Source organism: Leptinotarsa decemlineata, unplaced genomic scaffold, assembly GCF_025532065.1.
Source record: "Leptinotarsa decemlineata unplaced genomic scaffold, Ldec_3_MD MMD2_tig00000882_RagTag_RagTag, whole genome shotgun sequence".
In the NCBI taxonomy this organism is placed as follows: domain Eukaryota; kingdom Metazoa; phylum Arthropoda; class Insecta; order Coleoptera; family Chrysomelidae; genus Leptinotarsa; species Leptinotarsa decemlineata.
This window is the reverse complement of record NW_027412556.1, coordinates 9,168,714-9,186,653: the sequence shown is the minus strand read 5'-3', so window position 1 is coordinate 9,186,653 and position 17,940 is coordinate 9,168,714. Positions and strand designations below refer to the sequence as shown.

At 37.5% G+C, this 17,940-nt stretch overlaps 1 protein-coding gene across 1 annotated transcript in view; it reads left to right on the top strand.

Annotated features, from left to right (window-relative positions):
- LOC111507381 (cilia- and flagella-associated protein 47) overlaps positions 1–10,541 on the top strand; it is a 38,129-nt gene extending 27,588 nt beyond the window's left edge. The window contains 2 exon segments of the mRNA XM_074174948.1: positions 895–2,531; positions 10,210–10,541. Of these exon segments, the coding sequence (XP_074031049.1) occupies positions 895–2,531; positions 10,210–10,502 (1,930 nt within the window). The 3' untranslated portion in view covers positions 10,503–10,541.
- Positions 10,542–17,940: the final 7,399 nt, after the last annotated feature.

Here is a 17,940-nt window from a genome sequence, read left to right as displayed (position 1 = left end):
GATGGATCAAAAACATCTTCCAGTTCTGGTGCAGGTGTTCTCAGTCGCAGACCCAGGACAACCTGCCTAGGAGCCCATGCGACTGTATTTCAAGCGAAAATTTACGCTACTGAATTGTGTGCGGAGAGATTTGAATAATGGAATCTCATACACAAGTCAATAAAAATATTCTCCGACAGTCAAGCGGCGTTGGCTCCTACAGAGTAACGTCTGAACTGGTAGCAAATCGCCAAAAACGACTCTTCTCGATAGGAAGACTTAACATATTGTGTCTGGGATTCCCGGTCATAATGGCCTGGAAGGCAATGATGCTGCTAACTCCTTTTCAAAGCAGGGTAATGCAAGCAGCCTAATTGAACCAGAACCTGTCATTGGTATCGCTTCAGGCTTTGCCAAACCAACATTTAACTCCTGGATGGCAAGAAGATTTATGGACTTCTGGCAGAATCTTCGGATTGGGTCACTCCAAGGCGTTTATTCACTCTTCACTCTCCGAAACTTGATACCAAACAGTCGTTGGACTAGTGTAGAGATGAAGTAGACCTTCTTACAGGTCACTGTCATTCGAGTCATTATACGCAGAGGCTCGGACTGTCGGAAGACAGTGTGTGTCGCCTCTGTTTGGAAAATGATGAAACAGCAGATCACATACTTTGTGCCACTCGGATGGGGATTGAATCAGGTTTTTAGAGTTCGGCAGAGCCATACTCTTATAATCTAACCTGAACCACTTACCATACAAACTAATTGGCTTCGTTGAGAAGCTGGTTCATTTGGTCGAGTGTGGATAGTTGCGAGTTGCGGTGGAGGAGGAGAACATGTAATAATAATGAATCCCTTCGGCATAGTTTTGCCACCACTTCTAAAATCTCATATATGATTTCGATTTTGCAGGGTGTCCAAACCAAGTCTGAACGATTTAGAGGGAACAGTATATGATTACGGAATCTATAAGGATATGATGAAATTCCTCAATATCAACGACATTTTCGTTCAACAACTGAGGCCAGAACTCTTGCTGACGTACGAAAGATATGTTGTTTTCAAAAACCGCTTAACCGATAAGGATAACTGTATAGGTCAATCTGAATCTCTCCTGCCCGAAGAGAAATTCCATTCTCTGAGTAAACAATGTTGGGTGGACCTCTTGCTGGGAATTTATAAGGTATTTGTGTTCGACCGAACCTTACAAGTTGGGAACATCAAACCGAAGCCGTGTTCGACACCAGAAGTCTCGATATATGCGAACGAATTTGTTGAATACTATGATAATAATATAGGTTACTTCCAAAACTGCAACGAAAATGAGGCGAAGCTTATGTTATGGCTTGAGTTTCACTTCAACAACCAGAAGAAATTATTATGGCCGAAAAGCGATATGAAACCACGTAAGATCAGGTCATTAGAAGAAGACATTAAGGATGGTTTACCTTTCGTCACTTTGCTTTCTGCGTATTGCCCGTATATATCTGACTTTCTGAGAGAGTCGTACAGCAATCCTACTTCAACAAGTCTGCTTTTTCACAATGCATGTGTAGTATCAGACTCATGCACTAAATTGAACCTTTCCTATGCAATGGATCCACGTAGGATATTTGAACCAATTGGCGTAGAGATTACTATGTTTGCAACCTATTTGTATGGGGTTTCTCCAAATTTCTACCCTTCCGAAACAATACCTATAAATTCGCCTCTTGGAGAAACCGCAGCCAATGAAATAGAACTGAAGAATTGTGGAGCTGTGCCGATAGCATACCAAATCAGTTTATTCTTAAACGAATCCGAAGAATTCGAAATTAGTTCAAATACTGTGATAGTTAATCCTAAGAAAATAAAAAAAATCAAAGTGGAGTATACTGCCAAGAGTTTCCTGGAATCCAAAGCAGTTCTGGTCCTATCAGGGGAAACGGATGGTTTCAGATTTGCGAAAAGTAAAGCCGTTAACTTGATCGGTATCCCAGACATTTTTCACTTCACAGAAGAATTCAGTATCAAAACAGATATGTACAAGCCAGTAACGCATTACTTGGTCATTTGTTCTCCCTACGCCAGAAGTTACATCGCGGAAACTTACTTCTACATCAAAACAGGAGGCGAGTCAAGATGCCTCAAAGATTTTGTGTCGGTCAGTTCACTGAAGAAAGATAAAGTACCCAGGCAAATTTGTATTGATGACTGTTGTGTCTTTGATAATGAAGGAAAATTTACGTTGACTTTGAAATTATGTTTCGTCACTTGTGGACTGTATGAGCATTATATACATTTCTTGAACAAAGAAGTCGGAGTTTTTTGCATAAAATTGTTGGTTGATTGCACGTTATCGGATAAAACCAGAGACGACCTGGTTATTGCTCTTCCCACGAATTCATTTGGGGATTGCAAGTGCAAAAATGGGGTGATGAATTACCTTTGTCCAAGGATCATATATTTCGATATTCCCTGTCGTAACAATTATCTGCTTGAAGGATTGAGGAAAATGATTGAAGTTTGTGCAGATTCAAACGAGTATAAGTTCTGGGAGGAGCATTTAGGTAATCAAAATAATTCCTAAATCATTTATCGACAACAAAAATATTGAGCTCATATGCTTTCAGGATGTAATTTTGAAAACTTTTTTCATCATTGGATATTGATTGGGGAAGATATGATTAAAATATTTTGATTCAGTTAATTCTACTTTTTTCCTACTATAATTTCATTAAGGACAAAACATGAGCACTACAGGAGAATTCTTAAGGCGCTCTAAGAGCGGCGCCTGTGCGAAAGTAACTATTTACGTTGAACTTGAATCGATGGAGAATAAATTCATTTGAAAAAGGTGCTCAGGAGGTTAATTCCACATAAAAGCAGTTCTCTAAATGAAAGAGTTCTTTGACAGTGAAGTTCAAGGTGTACTGAGTCGAACCTCAAAACGATGAGCAGCCGCAGTCTGTAGCGTATTTTTGATATGTATCGCTCTTGGTGGGATTAAATGTGCCAAGTTACTTGAGCACCTCCCGTGAAAGTATTTATAAAAGAGAGACATATATACAAACTTTATTAGATGTTCCAGACTATTAAGGTTACAAGTGATAGTTGTATCTCTAATCAGACGAATGGCACAATTATGTATGGAATTCAGCAACTCCAAAGTATGCTTAGGGGCGGAGCTCCATACATGTTGAACAATATTCCAAAAAAGGTCTGATCTGAGCTTTGTGAAGCATCAACACTTGCTGAGTGAGTACAGTTTTCTGGTTTGGGATAGTATTCCAAGCTTTTGTGAAGCAGCCTTTGCAATTCCAGCGACATATTGTGCCAAGACATTTTGGTGTCCATTTCAACCCCTAGAATAGTTTAGATTACATTGTCAGATAGCTAGCCCATGGCTTGATTCACTGCGACCTGTTCAGATCTATTGTGATGCTTCTTCGTTGTTAGAGCTCATTGTCTAGCTTGATCTCTTTGATAAGACTCCATGGCCTTGAATGAATGAATGAATGAATCCTATATTACAAGTTTTAAAGTTATTTACAATTTTTGTGTGTGTATGTGTTTGTGTAGGACCCTGCTATAGGCTTATGCCTCTTCAGGGTGGGTAGGTTTTGTGTGTTTTATGTTGGTGTTTGTGTTGTGTTGTTTTTGTGTTCCAGTTTTCTTCATTGTTTTTTATGTTGATCCATGTGGTAGTTCGGGTTCGTTGCGGTGGTCGGTGGTCCAGATGTTGGGACTCGGTACGGGTTTTTGGGCCGGGGTTGTGAGTGTTTAGGATTTCGGTTCTTTCTGGGACGCTGCTGTCAGGTATCCGCTATCTGTATCCCAGTGGGAAATCCTCTAGGATGTCCTGGATCGGCTCCGGTGGGTCTTCCATTGCTCCCAGGAGTCTGGCTGGGGGAAAGGGGAGCTTTTTCCTAGGTTTCCTTCGGGATCCTCCACGGGGGATCCATGGCGATGTGAGCGTGTCGATGGCATCGGTGTTGTTGCTGCTCAGCGTCCTGGTCGCATATCGTCCTCGGAGTTCCTGTCCATGGCCATGGCCTTGACACCGACCCCTTCATATAGCTGGCAGCCTCTGGTTTTTCTTCTCCGCATCTTGCGTGTCTCAGCTTCGCTATCGCTTCGCATTCACAGAGCACATGCAGTACGGTTTCTTCGTCTTCTTGACAGAACCTGAATTGGGTTTCTTCGGTCAGACCAATGTTGCTCATATGTTAACTGAGTCGGCTATGCCCCGTTAGTAGATCCACCATCACCCTTACAACCTTATGGTTGTGGTTCAGCAGGTCTTTCGTGAATCTGGGCAATGGTTTCTTTATGAACTCTTTCGCCTGCATTTTTGGGAGCTTATTCCATCAATCTATCGATTTGGCTTGCATCCATGAGTTCATGGATGTCTCTATACATGCTTTTGCTACCCTGCAGAAGGGTTCTGGGCTAATCATAGCCTTGGATGCGCCTTGGACGGGCTAGAACATCGGCCTCCTCATTGTCCTTGTGTACTGTCTTGTGTACTCAGCTCCTTGAGTACTCTCAGACAGCTTCTCACCAGTATTGAGAAGAATTGGAATGAGCTGAGTGCTTCAATTGCCGCCTGGCTGTTGGAGACAATGGCAGTAGTTTTATTTGTGACCTTCTCACTGTTATTTCCTCTTAACAGTGTTTGATGGCCGCTATTTCTGCCTGGAGGCTGAGTGCGATTCTCGTCTTTGCTTTACCTCCGTATATACCGGTTCCCACTCCTTCTTGGGCCTTTGAGCCATGTGTATACCAAGTTTCTAACGCTTTTACCGATGGACCTTTTTGCCAGTTCTCTCTACTTGGTATGATGATTTTGAAATCTTTTTGAAAGTTGTACTGCGGAGTTGTGTTATCCACGGGCATTCCTAGTATTGGATCTGCCTTCGGTTCATTGAACAGTTTCAAGTATTCTGCACCTTGTGACTGGCTTATTGGGGCTTGTCCCTGCATTAGCCTGTGTGTCACCAGTCGAGCTTCTCTTTGTATGTAAATGTGCAATGGTGGAAGTCCGAGTAGGACCTCAAGTGCTGCAGTTGGGGTCGTTCTCATGGCTCCCGCGGCGGGAGCCTAAGTCGCCCCTAACAAACTCATCGAAGCAGAAAGCGGAATTGTCTGTCCTGACATTATTACATCCGATTCGGAGACTTTTTTTTTTGGGAAAAACCGATGCCTGAGTTTTTGTGGCATTGTATTGAACCTGACTATTTTTACTCCAGTTTTAAATCTCCTCCAGAACCTCATTAAGATATGCAACCTCCTGCTGCCGGTAAAGATGTGCATCCGCAGCCGATGTCTTGGAATCAAGATGTGTGCTGTCGTCAGCAAAGCAATATATTGGATTACTTTGGAAGATTTTTGTGGCCCTTTTTGAGAATTAGCTGAACGCGAGCAATCTTCCCTTCGTTGTGAGACAGGTTGAAGAGTCTGCAAAATACTGGTGCGAGTTCATTTGCGCACTTTTCAAGTAGGGGAGACCGGGGCAGGTTGTAACACGGGGTAAGGTGTAACAGTCGCAAAATCTCCTGAAAGTTTATTCTGGCAACCCCGCATCATGCACGGGCTTCTAGGGAATGTTATAAGTGCCAGTTTCACTTATGCAGTCAATCGCTATATATCGGTGTTACGTTTATTTCTGAGATTGTTGATATTTTGACCACGTAAGTAAATTTTGATCTAGCACTTTGACTTCGATTAACTTCTATCACAAACCGGTGAAGCTTTCGCTTTTTTGACACAAACTAGTCATTGCACATTGCCTGATTACTGTGTATACGTATTTTAGTGATATGATGTTACTTGCTTTTAGGATGAGAACGTATAAGAAAAAAATAAACAGAGGTTCTATTTCTAAAGAAGACATGGAAAAGGTCTCACACAGAGTAGTACACAACAAAGAGTCAATTCGCTCAGTGGCATATGTCATCAAATTGAACAGTATAGGCTATCACCGAAGACCAATTTTCAACGATCAGCAAACCACCAGTCTAGTAGAATATTTGAAAAGTGCTTCAAAAATTTATTTCGGTTTGACTCCCAAAGAAGTTCGTAAATTGACCTATAACTGTGCTGTGCATTATAATATATGAGTTCCAAACTCCTGGAAGGAAAACAAGTGTGCTGGACAAGATTGGCTGGAAGATTTCCAAAAAAAAATAGGGAGCTCTCTATTCGGACCCCAGAACCTACAAGCTTACAAAGAGTAACGAATTTCAATAGAGCTAATCTGTCCCTATTTTTTGATAAGCTAGCTGATGTTAGAGACAGATACGGTTTTACTGCTTCTCAGATTTGAAATCTCGATGAGACGGGTGTAACTACCTTACAAAAAGTTAGTAAAATCATCGCCGTAAAACGAACCAAGCAGGTTGGTGGCATTACTTCAAGTGAGAGAGGGGTACTTGTCACTTTATGTACTCCCGTAAGTGCGATCGAAAATTCTATACCACCTATGTTTCTGTTTCCTAGAAAAAAATTCCACGACCATTTTATTAGAGATGGTCCCCCAGGGTCCATTGGAACAGCTAATGGTTCTGGCTGGATGACGACCGAAAAATTTTATAAATCTATGGAGCACTTTGTTGCTCACGTAAAGCCATCGGAAGACAGTCCAATCCTCTTATTATTGGACAACCATGAGTCCCATTTAGCAATAAAAACTATAAATTATGCAAAAGAAAATTGGGTGGTGATGCTGTCTTTTCCGCCCACTGCTCTCACCAACGTTTGCAACCCATAGACAGGAGCGTATATGGCCCCTTCAAAAAGTATTTATCTTCTGCTTAAGATAGCTGGATGCGAGGCAACGCCGGAAAGTCGATGACAATTTATGACGTCCCTTGGTTCGTGATGCACTACCACTGGCAACTACTCCTATGAATATGATGAAAGGTTTTAAGGTTTCTGGCATAGAACCTTTCAACCGGGAAATTTTTAGCGACGATGACTTCTTACCTGCTTCTGTAACAGAGCATCTGCTACTACTACCACCAATATCCTCCCAAACAGATGATTTGAAACCAATTGTAACAACGACTGGCCTACCCCAAGAATGTTCACAGGCATCCAGTTCTAAATGCTATCCTGCTCCTTTCAAACGCACTTTCAAAGACAAGGCTGCATTCTCTCCAGAGTTTGTTCGGCCACTCCCTAAAGCTGAACAAAGAAACAAAACAAATAGGGGAAGAAAAAAATGAAAATCTGCCATTCTAACTGACATACCAGAAAAAATGCCCTAGAAGAAGAACAGAATAAACGCAAATCTAAAAAGCAGAAAGAAATTATGAAGGCACAAAGTGGAGAAAGTAAAAAAAGGTCTTGGTGGAATCAGAATCATCTTCTGAAGACGAGTACTTTTGCTTAGTTTGCACTGAACCATTTGACAATAGCAAACCGAACGAACATTGGATTAGGTGCAGTGTGTGCAAAATGTGGTCACCTGGAGATTGCACTGAGGTAAACTCTCCTTATTTCTGCCACAATTGCGATTCTGATAGTGAATAAGTGATTATTATTACATCAAGTTATCTAATGTTGTTTCATTAATATGTGCTTGCGTTTATATTTTTTAGAGATGTTTTTTGTAGTCGAATGTATGTTCATATTTTTCTTTAAACAAATAAAACAGATGTGTTACAACTTACCCCATATGGTGTTACTTTTTGCCTCGGGCCGGGGCACATTGTAACAATGGGTAGGTAGGTAGGTAGGTAGGTCTTAAGTGAGTGGGTCTATTCGACCATAAGGGTTTATTGTGACTCACACCTATTCACACTCAGCCAAATAAACCCAGCTTTTTAATGAAGCCGATTAGTTTGTATGGTGAGTGGTCTTTCAGGTCAGATGGTGAGAGTACGGATCTGCCGAACTCAAAGAACCTGATTCGGTCCCCAGCGGGGCAGGCACAAAGTATATGCTCTGCCGTTTCATCATTTTCCAGACAGAGGCGCACACACTGTCTTCCGACAGTCCAAGTCTCTGAATGTGATGATTCAAATGACAGTGACCTGTAAGAAGGCCTGTTAGACATCGTAGTTCATCCCTACTGTAGTCCAACAACTGTTTGGAATCAAGCTTCGAAGGGTGAATAAACGCCTTGGAGTGAGCCAATCCTGAAAGATTCTGCCAGAAGTCCATAACTCTTCTTGCCATCCAGGTGTTCAGTGTTTGTTTGCCAAAGTCCAAAGCAATGCCAATGACAGGTTCTGGTCCAATGAAGCCACTTGCAGCACCCTCCTTTGCAAGAGAGTCAGCAGCTTCATTGCCTTCCAGGCCAGTATGGGCAGGAATCCAGACCAGAGACAATCTGTTTAGTCTTCCTATCGAGGAGAGTCTTTTTTGGCAGTTTGCTACCAATTTAGACGTTGCTCGGTGGGAGCCAAGAGCTTTCAACGCCGCTTGTCTGTCCGAGAATATTTTTATTCACTTGTGAGTGCGGTTGGATTTATCCAATCTCTCCGCACACAATTCAATAGCGTAAATTTCCGCAGGTAGATAACTCCTGGGTCTGCGACTGAAAACAACTGCACTAGAACCGAAAGGTGTTTTTGATCTATCTGTGAACCAACAACTATCTGCTCTTAATATTTCCTTCTCCCGCAGGATCTAGTCCTCTCTATGTAACAATTGGACAACTTCATTTGAAAATGTGGTTAGAGGTCTAACTGTCAACGATTATTTCACATATATATATATATATATATATATATATATATATATTATTTTCAGTATTTCAATATTGAATTTTACAAAAAGAATTTGAAGCCTTATATCTTTTATTAATTATCTGCGAGCGCTTTCGACAGTTGGTAGTACTGTCATCTTCTAGGCACTCCTCAAACTGAACATGTCATCCCGTCGTCTGCCTCTTTATACGGTCAGAGCGTCTTAACTCAGATATTTCAGGTACTTTAGGTGAATTTGCCTGTATTTGTACTGCATCAGGTACTCTTCTTTGTGTTAGATCTTCTCTAGGAATGTGTATGGTTTTGTTTGATATATTGAATGTGAGGTCTTGTTGTGTTTTGATTTGTACTTGTTCCTCGATAAGTGATTTATGACTGTTAAATTTATGGATGTTCATGTTTCCCAAGTGTCCATGCGGTTTCCCTTGTTGACTTGTTTTATGAGTTTTATGTTCTCTGGTGGGGGGAAATTATGTTTGTTTTGTATGGCGTGTGTTGCGAGGTTTGATTTATATACAATTGAATTTATGTAGGTATGCCTTTTTGTGCTCATTGTACCTTTGAATTGAAAGAAAAAACTAATTCAAAGGTACAATGAGCACAAAAAGGCATACATAAATCCAATAGTATATAAATCAAACCTCGCAACACATGCCATACAAAACAAACATAATTTCCCCCCACCAGAGAACATAAAACTCATAAAACAAGTCAACAAGGGAAACTGCATGGACATTTGGGAAAACTCGAACATCCATAAATTTTACAGTCATAAATCACTTATCGAGGAACAAGTACAAATCAAAACACAACAAGACCTCACATTCAATGTATTAAACAAAACCATACACATTCCTAGAGAAGATCTAACACAAAGAAGAGTACCTGATGCAGTAAAAATACAGGCAAATTCACCTAAAGTACCTGAAATACCTGAGTTGAGACGCTCTGACCGTATAAAGAGGCAGACGACAGGATGACAAGTTCAGTTTGAGGAGTGCCTAGAAGATGACAGTACTACCAACTGTCGAAAGCGCTCGCAGATAATTAATAGAAGATATAAGGCTTCAAATCCTTTTTGTAAAATTCAATATTGAAATATATATATATATATATATATATATATATATATATATATATATATATATATATATATATATATATATATATATATATATAAGATTGAAGAAATCGTTTTCGAGAAAAAAAATTGTGAACTTTTTTTGTTACAACCTGCCCCGGTCTCCCCTACGATGACGGGCACTTCATGCGGACCAGATGCTTTTTTGATATTGAGCTGTTTCAAAATTCGCCTGACTAGACGTTGTCAAAAAGTAATTTCCGGCATTGTGGATTCTAGTGTGGAAATAATGGATGGTGCCTTTTCCAGAAAATCTAAGCTCATTAACATTGATTAGTATCGTTCATTTCTCGGTTCTGGCTCATCAATCTGGAATATTGATTGATGAAATATAGTAATTATTGTTAGACAATTTCCTTTATCGATAGCTTAAATCAAATTTTTTTTCAGTATACCCTAAAGGATTCCGCATACTAGGAAAGTACCTGGAAAATACATTCGATGATAACCTGATTGATTTCAAAAATGTACTGAACCAGACGATTTCCTTCGATACGAAAGTTAAAGGAAAAAAATTTTCCGTAGTTCCATCCTTCCTCATCCATGATGTTACATGTGGAGGAGGACATAAAATATCAATTCATTGGAATGTCGACGAGATTCCGAAAAAGGAAATATTGATATTGACAGCTGCGCATGGTCAAGAAACCAGACGGTATCAACTAATTTTTAAAATGAAGTGAATTATGTCGTCTATAAATAAAATAAATGAGTACTGTATTTACGTCATTTTTATTATCGATTATTGCGACGTAATACGGCCCCTTAGAATCCTTAGAAATTTAAGAATTCCAATGTCAGGAAAAATCAAGATTTTTTAATAATTTTGAGTTTTTTTATAGGTTGTCGATTATTTACTCCTTGTATATATATTTTGCTCTCCTGTACCGTACTCTAATTTGACCAAAAACTTTTTTCAAATACGGGGTGAATCAAAATGAAGTGTTTTTGATTATTTTCAATTTTACCCTCAATATCTTACGTTACATTTGTTCTCCATGGAAAAAATATTTTTGATAGTTCTCAGAAGATTTTGACTAAAGTAATTTGATGGAGATACTGGAGCATTCATTGTTTTTTTGTGTATTCTTCATCTTGTAATCGAATATTTGAATTCCTCATAAGTTTCGTCAAAGATTGTGCTTCAAAATGATGATTGTGAATTAATTGAGTAACTTGTTCTGTGGCGGACGTCGAGTTGATTTTAAAGGCTAATTTACTTACTGATTATATAATTTTTGAATTAGTTTTGCAGACTCATTCCTATGTGAAAAGTAGTTTTTCAAGGTTTTTGAATTCTTTGTCTATCTCTTTTATTATCATTTTTTCTTTGTATTATCTGTAGCCCTGTTATATTCACTATTGAATATGTCGATGTGGTAATTAGAATTTTAAGGGTTTCTGTAGAGATCATGCGTAGAGTTTTAGTAAAAATTTCAATAAAGTATAGGTTATCAATTTCCATAGACACGTTTGAATCTGAAACAGATATTCCAATTTCTCTATTTCAGTGTCAGTCATGTATGTTGATTTGAATTTATCAGAAAAAAATCACCTTCTGAATTTTCCAACCGTACATCTAGTTGTTTTTGATATTTGATGTTGAATATATTTTTGAAGCTTTGTTGCACCTTTGTCAAACTTTCGTTTCACACTGAAAAGCTTCTGGAAAGCCTACAATTTATTGAGTTATGGATTTTTTCTTTGAATAAAATAACATTAATATACTCTGAGCAAAATGCTTATGAAATAATGAATCAAACATATAAATCGGTAAAAAGAAGTAAACATGTATGAAATTTTTTGTTTGACAAAAGTCGTAGCTTTACAAAAATGTCATTTTTCAGTGAAGCATAATGATTTGATAGGATAATCCTCAATTTCATCATGAATATTATATTTTTGGTGTATTTTCAGAAGGTTACTATATATGTTGTTGAGATTCTTAATTTCAAGAAAGAGTCGTTTGGAAATATTGATTTCTGTACGTAAAAGTTTGATATTAGTGCAATTTGGTTTATGTGTTGTTTCTATAGGATGTTGTGCTGATGCACATACTTTTTCATTGAGTTTTATATTTTGAGAAATTATGTGCACAACACCCTATAGAAAAAAGGCATGAATCAAATTGCACTAGTATCAAAGTTTCACGTACAGAAATCTAAATTTTCAAACGACTTTTTCTTGAAATGGTCGAAATCAATGTGTTTTTTAATGGTATCAATAAAAAAACAAACATTTGAGAATCTCAGCAATATAGGTATATAGTAACTTACTGGAACTAAACAAAAACATAATAATCATGAAAATTATATCAATCAATAACTCTATTTTTGGAATTCATGATTATCCTACCAAATCATCGTGCTTCATTTACGAACAACTTTTGTCAAACAAAAAATTCCAAGAAAGAACAACAATTGTCTGAAATAATTTAATAAATCCTATAGTTGATACTCAAAACTATTTTGGATATCAACTACAAATGAAGGATGTGGGAATATAGTCCCCAAATATGTACATCATTTTTGGGAAAGAAAGTTTTTGGTTTTTGTCTCGAAATACAAACTGAGTAGAGAAAAGTATCTTCTGTATAATTCAGTGTTCATATAGAAGTATTTGTTTCGAAAGAATTTTTTTCTTTCGTGTAATTCTATGTTTATATGAAAGTAGCTGTTTCAGGAGGACTTTCTTTCAGTTTATGTCTGAAAGTTACTTCTTTGCACAATCTACACATCCATGTATGGAGTCACTTATTTTCAAATTGATTACGTCCTTCCTTTCTTTGGAAGATTCCCTCATCCTTTTTTTGTATCAAGATGGAGTAGTAGAAAGCCAAAAACTTTCTTTCCCAAAAATTAATCACTCCTAAAAATATAACCCCTTCAATTCAAATAGGATTCTTCTTGGCTGGGATTAAATCAAATAGGTGAATGTCATTACGATGTCATCGGTGACATAAGCAGATCAAGCTGATTCCGTGACATTGAAAAAATCGTAATTCACGAATTAATTGTGTGTATTTTCTATAATATCCAATTTAGTACTGAAGAGCCTTGTGGCAAGTGTCTTGAGGCGAAACATCGATGTATACCAGTGAGGATGACAGTGTTCCATGTAAGTGCAATTTGTTACCATTCATTTAAAGTAGAGCTCAGGTGAATGATATCTGATTTTTATTCCACAACAAATGTTTGAAATACAAACTGACTAGAGGAAAGTATCTTTTGTGTAATTCAGTGTTCATATAGAAGTATTTGTTTCGGAAGAATTTTTTTCTTTCGTGTAATTCAATTTATATATGAAAGTAGCTGTTTCAGGAGGACTTTCTTTCAGTTGGTGTCTAAAAGTTACCTTTTCGCATGATCTACACATCCATGTATAGAGTTACTTATTTTCAAATTGATCACTTACTTTCTTCCTTTGGAAGATTCCCTCACCCTTTTTTTGTATCAAGATGGAGTAGTAGAAAGCCAAAAACTTTCTTTCCCAAAAAATAATCACTCCTAAAAAATATAACCCCTTCAATTCAAATGAAAATAATAATATCCACTTCAGTTGTAGAGCAATGTATATCGATGAATTTGATGAACCTTCAGTAATTTACAGTAATGATTTCTGTATTTTTCCTTTTGACTTCCATTTGTTTTGTGAAGTTTATTGCCTTCGATAAGGAGTCGACAAACTCAAGCGTCGCATTATTCAAGTTGAGATCTGTATATATTGAATTCCAGGAATTATGATGAAAAATGTTTTTGTTTCTCATAATCAAACTGATATTTTGAATAATGTTCAACTGTGTTCGATCCGCTAAATCTCTTCTTCCAATAATACATACGCATCTGCGGTTTTCTGAATAAGACACGTAGTTGAATGTTATAATGATAGTGCCAAAATATAACTTATTTCCAATTATTTCATCAAAAATATCACTACATGTTTCCCTAATACAGTAGATTTTCCGTAGGTTATTACGTACTAAAAGTTCTTTTTCACTTTGGGGAAGAATGAATATCTTCACCGGCAGTAGGAGGTTGCATATCTCAATGAGGATCTATAGGTGATTTCGAATCCAATTCAGTGCCACGAAAATCCAGGCATCGTTTTTCTAAAAAAAAAATAAATGTCTCCGAACCTTATATAATAATGTCAGGACAGACAATTCCGCTTCCTGCTTCGTTAAATATGTTGGGGGTTAAAATGGATACCAGTATGTCTTGGCACAATCATATCACTGGAATTGCAAAGACTACTTCTCACAAGATTGAAACACTGTTCAGAACCAGAAAATTGTACACATCTCAGCAACCTTTGATACTTTATAGAGCTCAGAAGTATTATTCTCATTAATGAAGCTTTCCCCAAGCATACCCTGAAGCTGCTAGATTCTATCCAGAAAAAACCCATCTGCCAGATTGAAGATCACTTGCAAACTTGATAGTCTGGAACATCGAACGTAGGTTGGAGATTTGTCTCTCTTCCATAGATTCTCACATGGGAGGTGTTCAAGTGACTTGACACATTTTATTCCACCTAGAACGGTGCATATCAGAAATACGCGACAGGCTATGGCTGCTAATCGTTTCGAGGTTCAACTCAGTACACCTCGAACTTCATTGTTTGAGAACTCTTCCATATAAAGAACTGCGTTTATGCGAAATAAACGCCCTGAGAACGTTTTTCCAAATTAATTTAATCTTCAGCAATTCGAATCCAACTTGAATTGCTACTTTCGCACAGGCACCGCTCTTAAAGCGTCTTAAGGATTTTTCTGTAGTGCTTGTGCTCTGTCCTCGAAAAATACTGTGTAGCAATCTTGTAAATGATATCTGATTCAATTCCATAACGGGGTAGGTATATTTATACACATGTCATTCTTGTACCAATGTCTTCATTCTTCACCAGTCATCAAAGTTGTGGAAGAAATTCTCCTCCTATTCTCCTCTTTGTAACTGACTCCACATCAGTGCAATCTTCCTTGGGCCTCTTAGTTGCATTAGGATCGATATATTTGGCAACACCACTTTAAAATAGTTTCAACTCTCTGGTAGAATTGTTTGTTTTTAGTCTCCTGCCCTTTCTCTCATTGTTTCTCTGTCTCAGTCTGTCTCTCTTTCGCAGGCTGCTCATCTACCTCATCATATGGGTTTACGGAAATCTGAGCATTGATTAAAATAATGTCTGTGATTGGTCTATCTTTGTTAATAACCTCTATTTCCTCCATTGCTAGAAGAGTTTCCATACCACCAATGACTGAGCCAAAAATAATGTGTTTGTTATTCACATGCTTTCATGACCGATAGGTAATGAATATTACTGGAGTTTTTTCACAACACCAAACCGTTATTTTAACACCCCGATACGTGTTTCGATCACTTCCTGATCACTTTCAAGAGGAAGATTAAACTGTTCAATATTTCTCTTGAAGATGATCACTTGGTGATCGAAACACGTGTCGAGGTGTTGAAAAAAGCTCTAGTTATATTCATCACTACACCAAAGGTATTGATATGCTTTCCTGAATTAGCCATAGAAAGAATACCACGCCCTGTGTGTGATAAGTTTTGTCGAAAATCATCTTCAAATTCGTTTTTCCATATTGATTCATCACCACGTCTTGTCTTAGTAGGATCACCTCCTTGAATCATGAAATTCCCCACAGACCTATGGAATTTCTCTTTTGAGTTTTTACCGAATTTGATTTTTTGTTGATTTTAATGGATTTTTTATGCTTTCTCTTTATTGTTATGTGAAAAATGTACTTTTTTCTACGGATGCTATACAATGTGCCACTTTTCTCATCGCTTTCATACGTTCAAAACGAAAGATTTCTCACGCAGTGAGAAATATCCGCCATTACAGTGAGAAATAGTTTCTCACTGTTATCACGATAACCCAAGTCAGTCATGAATTGTTACATGTCAGATTGATATGACACGTTTTCCATGTTGACAACGCTACGCCAACGATTTGCGTGCAATATCCAAGTAGCCCATTGTCGGCTTTTCCATAACAACAAAACCGAAGCACTGCATAATTATTGCTGTCAACTTACCCAACGAAATCAGTTTTATTGTTGATTGTTATAGTATGAACAGTTCAGATTTATTAAATATTGAATATAATGGAATACGCAGATTCAGAGTTGGAAAATACACCTTCAGAAATTGTCCAGAAAACAATAGATGTTTGCAATAATTTGCTACCAAGCACATCGAAAGAAAAATATGAAATCGCTTACAGAAATTTTTTGGACTGGAAAATGAAAGCCAAGGTAAATTCTTGTTCCGAAAATACCTTGTATTTGAAGAGTTGTCAAGAAGATTGAAATCATTAACATTATGGTCTCAGTTCTTGATGCTGATGATACCTTAATTATGAAAAACTGTGTTGATATACACTGTGTCCGTAAAGTATGGAACAAATTTATTTTTAGCTAAACAGGTCATTTTAAGAAATAATCCTGAAACACGTCGATTTTTGATGTTAATTTACCGTATTTTAAAATAATAATCTAATATACAGGGTGAATTACGTTCGAGTAATGACGTCACCGTCATTTTTTTTAAATGGAACACCTCAATTTTCGGATTAGTCTAGCTGAGCTGATTCCAAAAATGTATTACATGTTGATTCCAATTGGTACAGGGTGGACAAAAATATAGTAGTTGTGTGTGTGCTAATAAAGTAACGTGTAACATTCTTTATTAGGTAAATTAACAATATTATCAAAAATACTCATTGTCTAGCGGCAATTGGTTTAAATGTAACATCCCGTAGTTTGCTACATGTTTAGAGTAATAAAAATAAGCTGTTTCCAAACATGTTTGGTACTTGTGGTCTAGCAGACAGAATATGAAAGAAATTATTTCGTATCTACATTTATAAAAAACATAGTCGTCAAGTTTTTTGTGAAATATCATTATTTGTTTAGTAATTTATTGATGTTCAGTGACAGTTTAGTACTACAATATTTTTGGTATTCGTGAATATTCGAATGATTGCTTAGATTTAATTGGAAGTAGAAATGGAGTTAAGTGTAAAACAAAGAATTGAAATACTTATGATGATTGGGTATGGAGACAGATCGCGAACTCAGATGGAAGTGTGCAATTTGTTTAATGATAAATATCCAGAAAGACCTATAACGCGTTCAACAGTCAGTAAGCTGGAAACGAAATTTCGAGAAACTGGTACGGTTGCAAATGTACGCAAATCATTTCATCCCCCTGCAAATGCTGATACAGCATTAGATGTTTTACTGAGTTTTGAAGAAGATGCGCACACTTCTATTCATAAAGTCGCGAAATCGGTGTTGGCAAAACAACGGTACACAAACTATTGAAGCTTGAAAAATGGCATCATTATAAAATCAAACTTGTGCAAGAATTAAATGAAGATGATCCCGATGCGTGTGCATCATACACAATACCCTCAAAAGGAATTGTACGAAATCGAATCATTGGACCCTACTTTATCGAAGGTAATTCAAACGGGGCAAAGTACCTTGAGTTTTTAAGGGGGTATCTCGTACCTACTTTACGTAATTTATTTCCCAGCAGACGTAATCCTGGAGGTTTTGATGAAAGTTTATGGTTTCAACAGGATGGTGCACCTCCACATTATGCTGTAGATGTTAGAAGGTACGTAGATGAATTTTTTCCGAACAGGTGGATTGGTAGACGTGGACCAGCCAGCGAGGTCACCAGATTTAAATCCTTTGGATTATTTTCTGTGGGGCCATCTGAAGAATGTTATTTATAAAACGAAACCAGCAAATATTGAAGATGTACAAGCGAAAATTCGAACAGAAATAAACAATATTACGCAAGAAACCATACACAAGAATTTGTACACCGTTTGGGTTACTGTCAAATACATCAAGGGCTGCAGTTCGAACATTTAATATAAATTCATGTATTCCAGCATATTCTGTCCGCTAGACAATAAGTATTTTTGAGAATATTGTTAATTTACCTAATGAAGAATGTTACGCGTTACTTTATTAGCACACACACAACTACTGTATTTTTGTCCACACTGTACCAATTGGAATCAACATGTGATACATTTTTGGAATCAGCTCAGCTAGAGTAATCCGAAAATTGAGACAAAATGGGG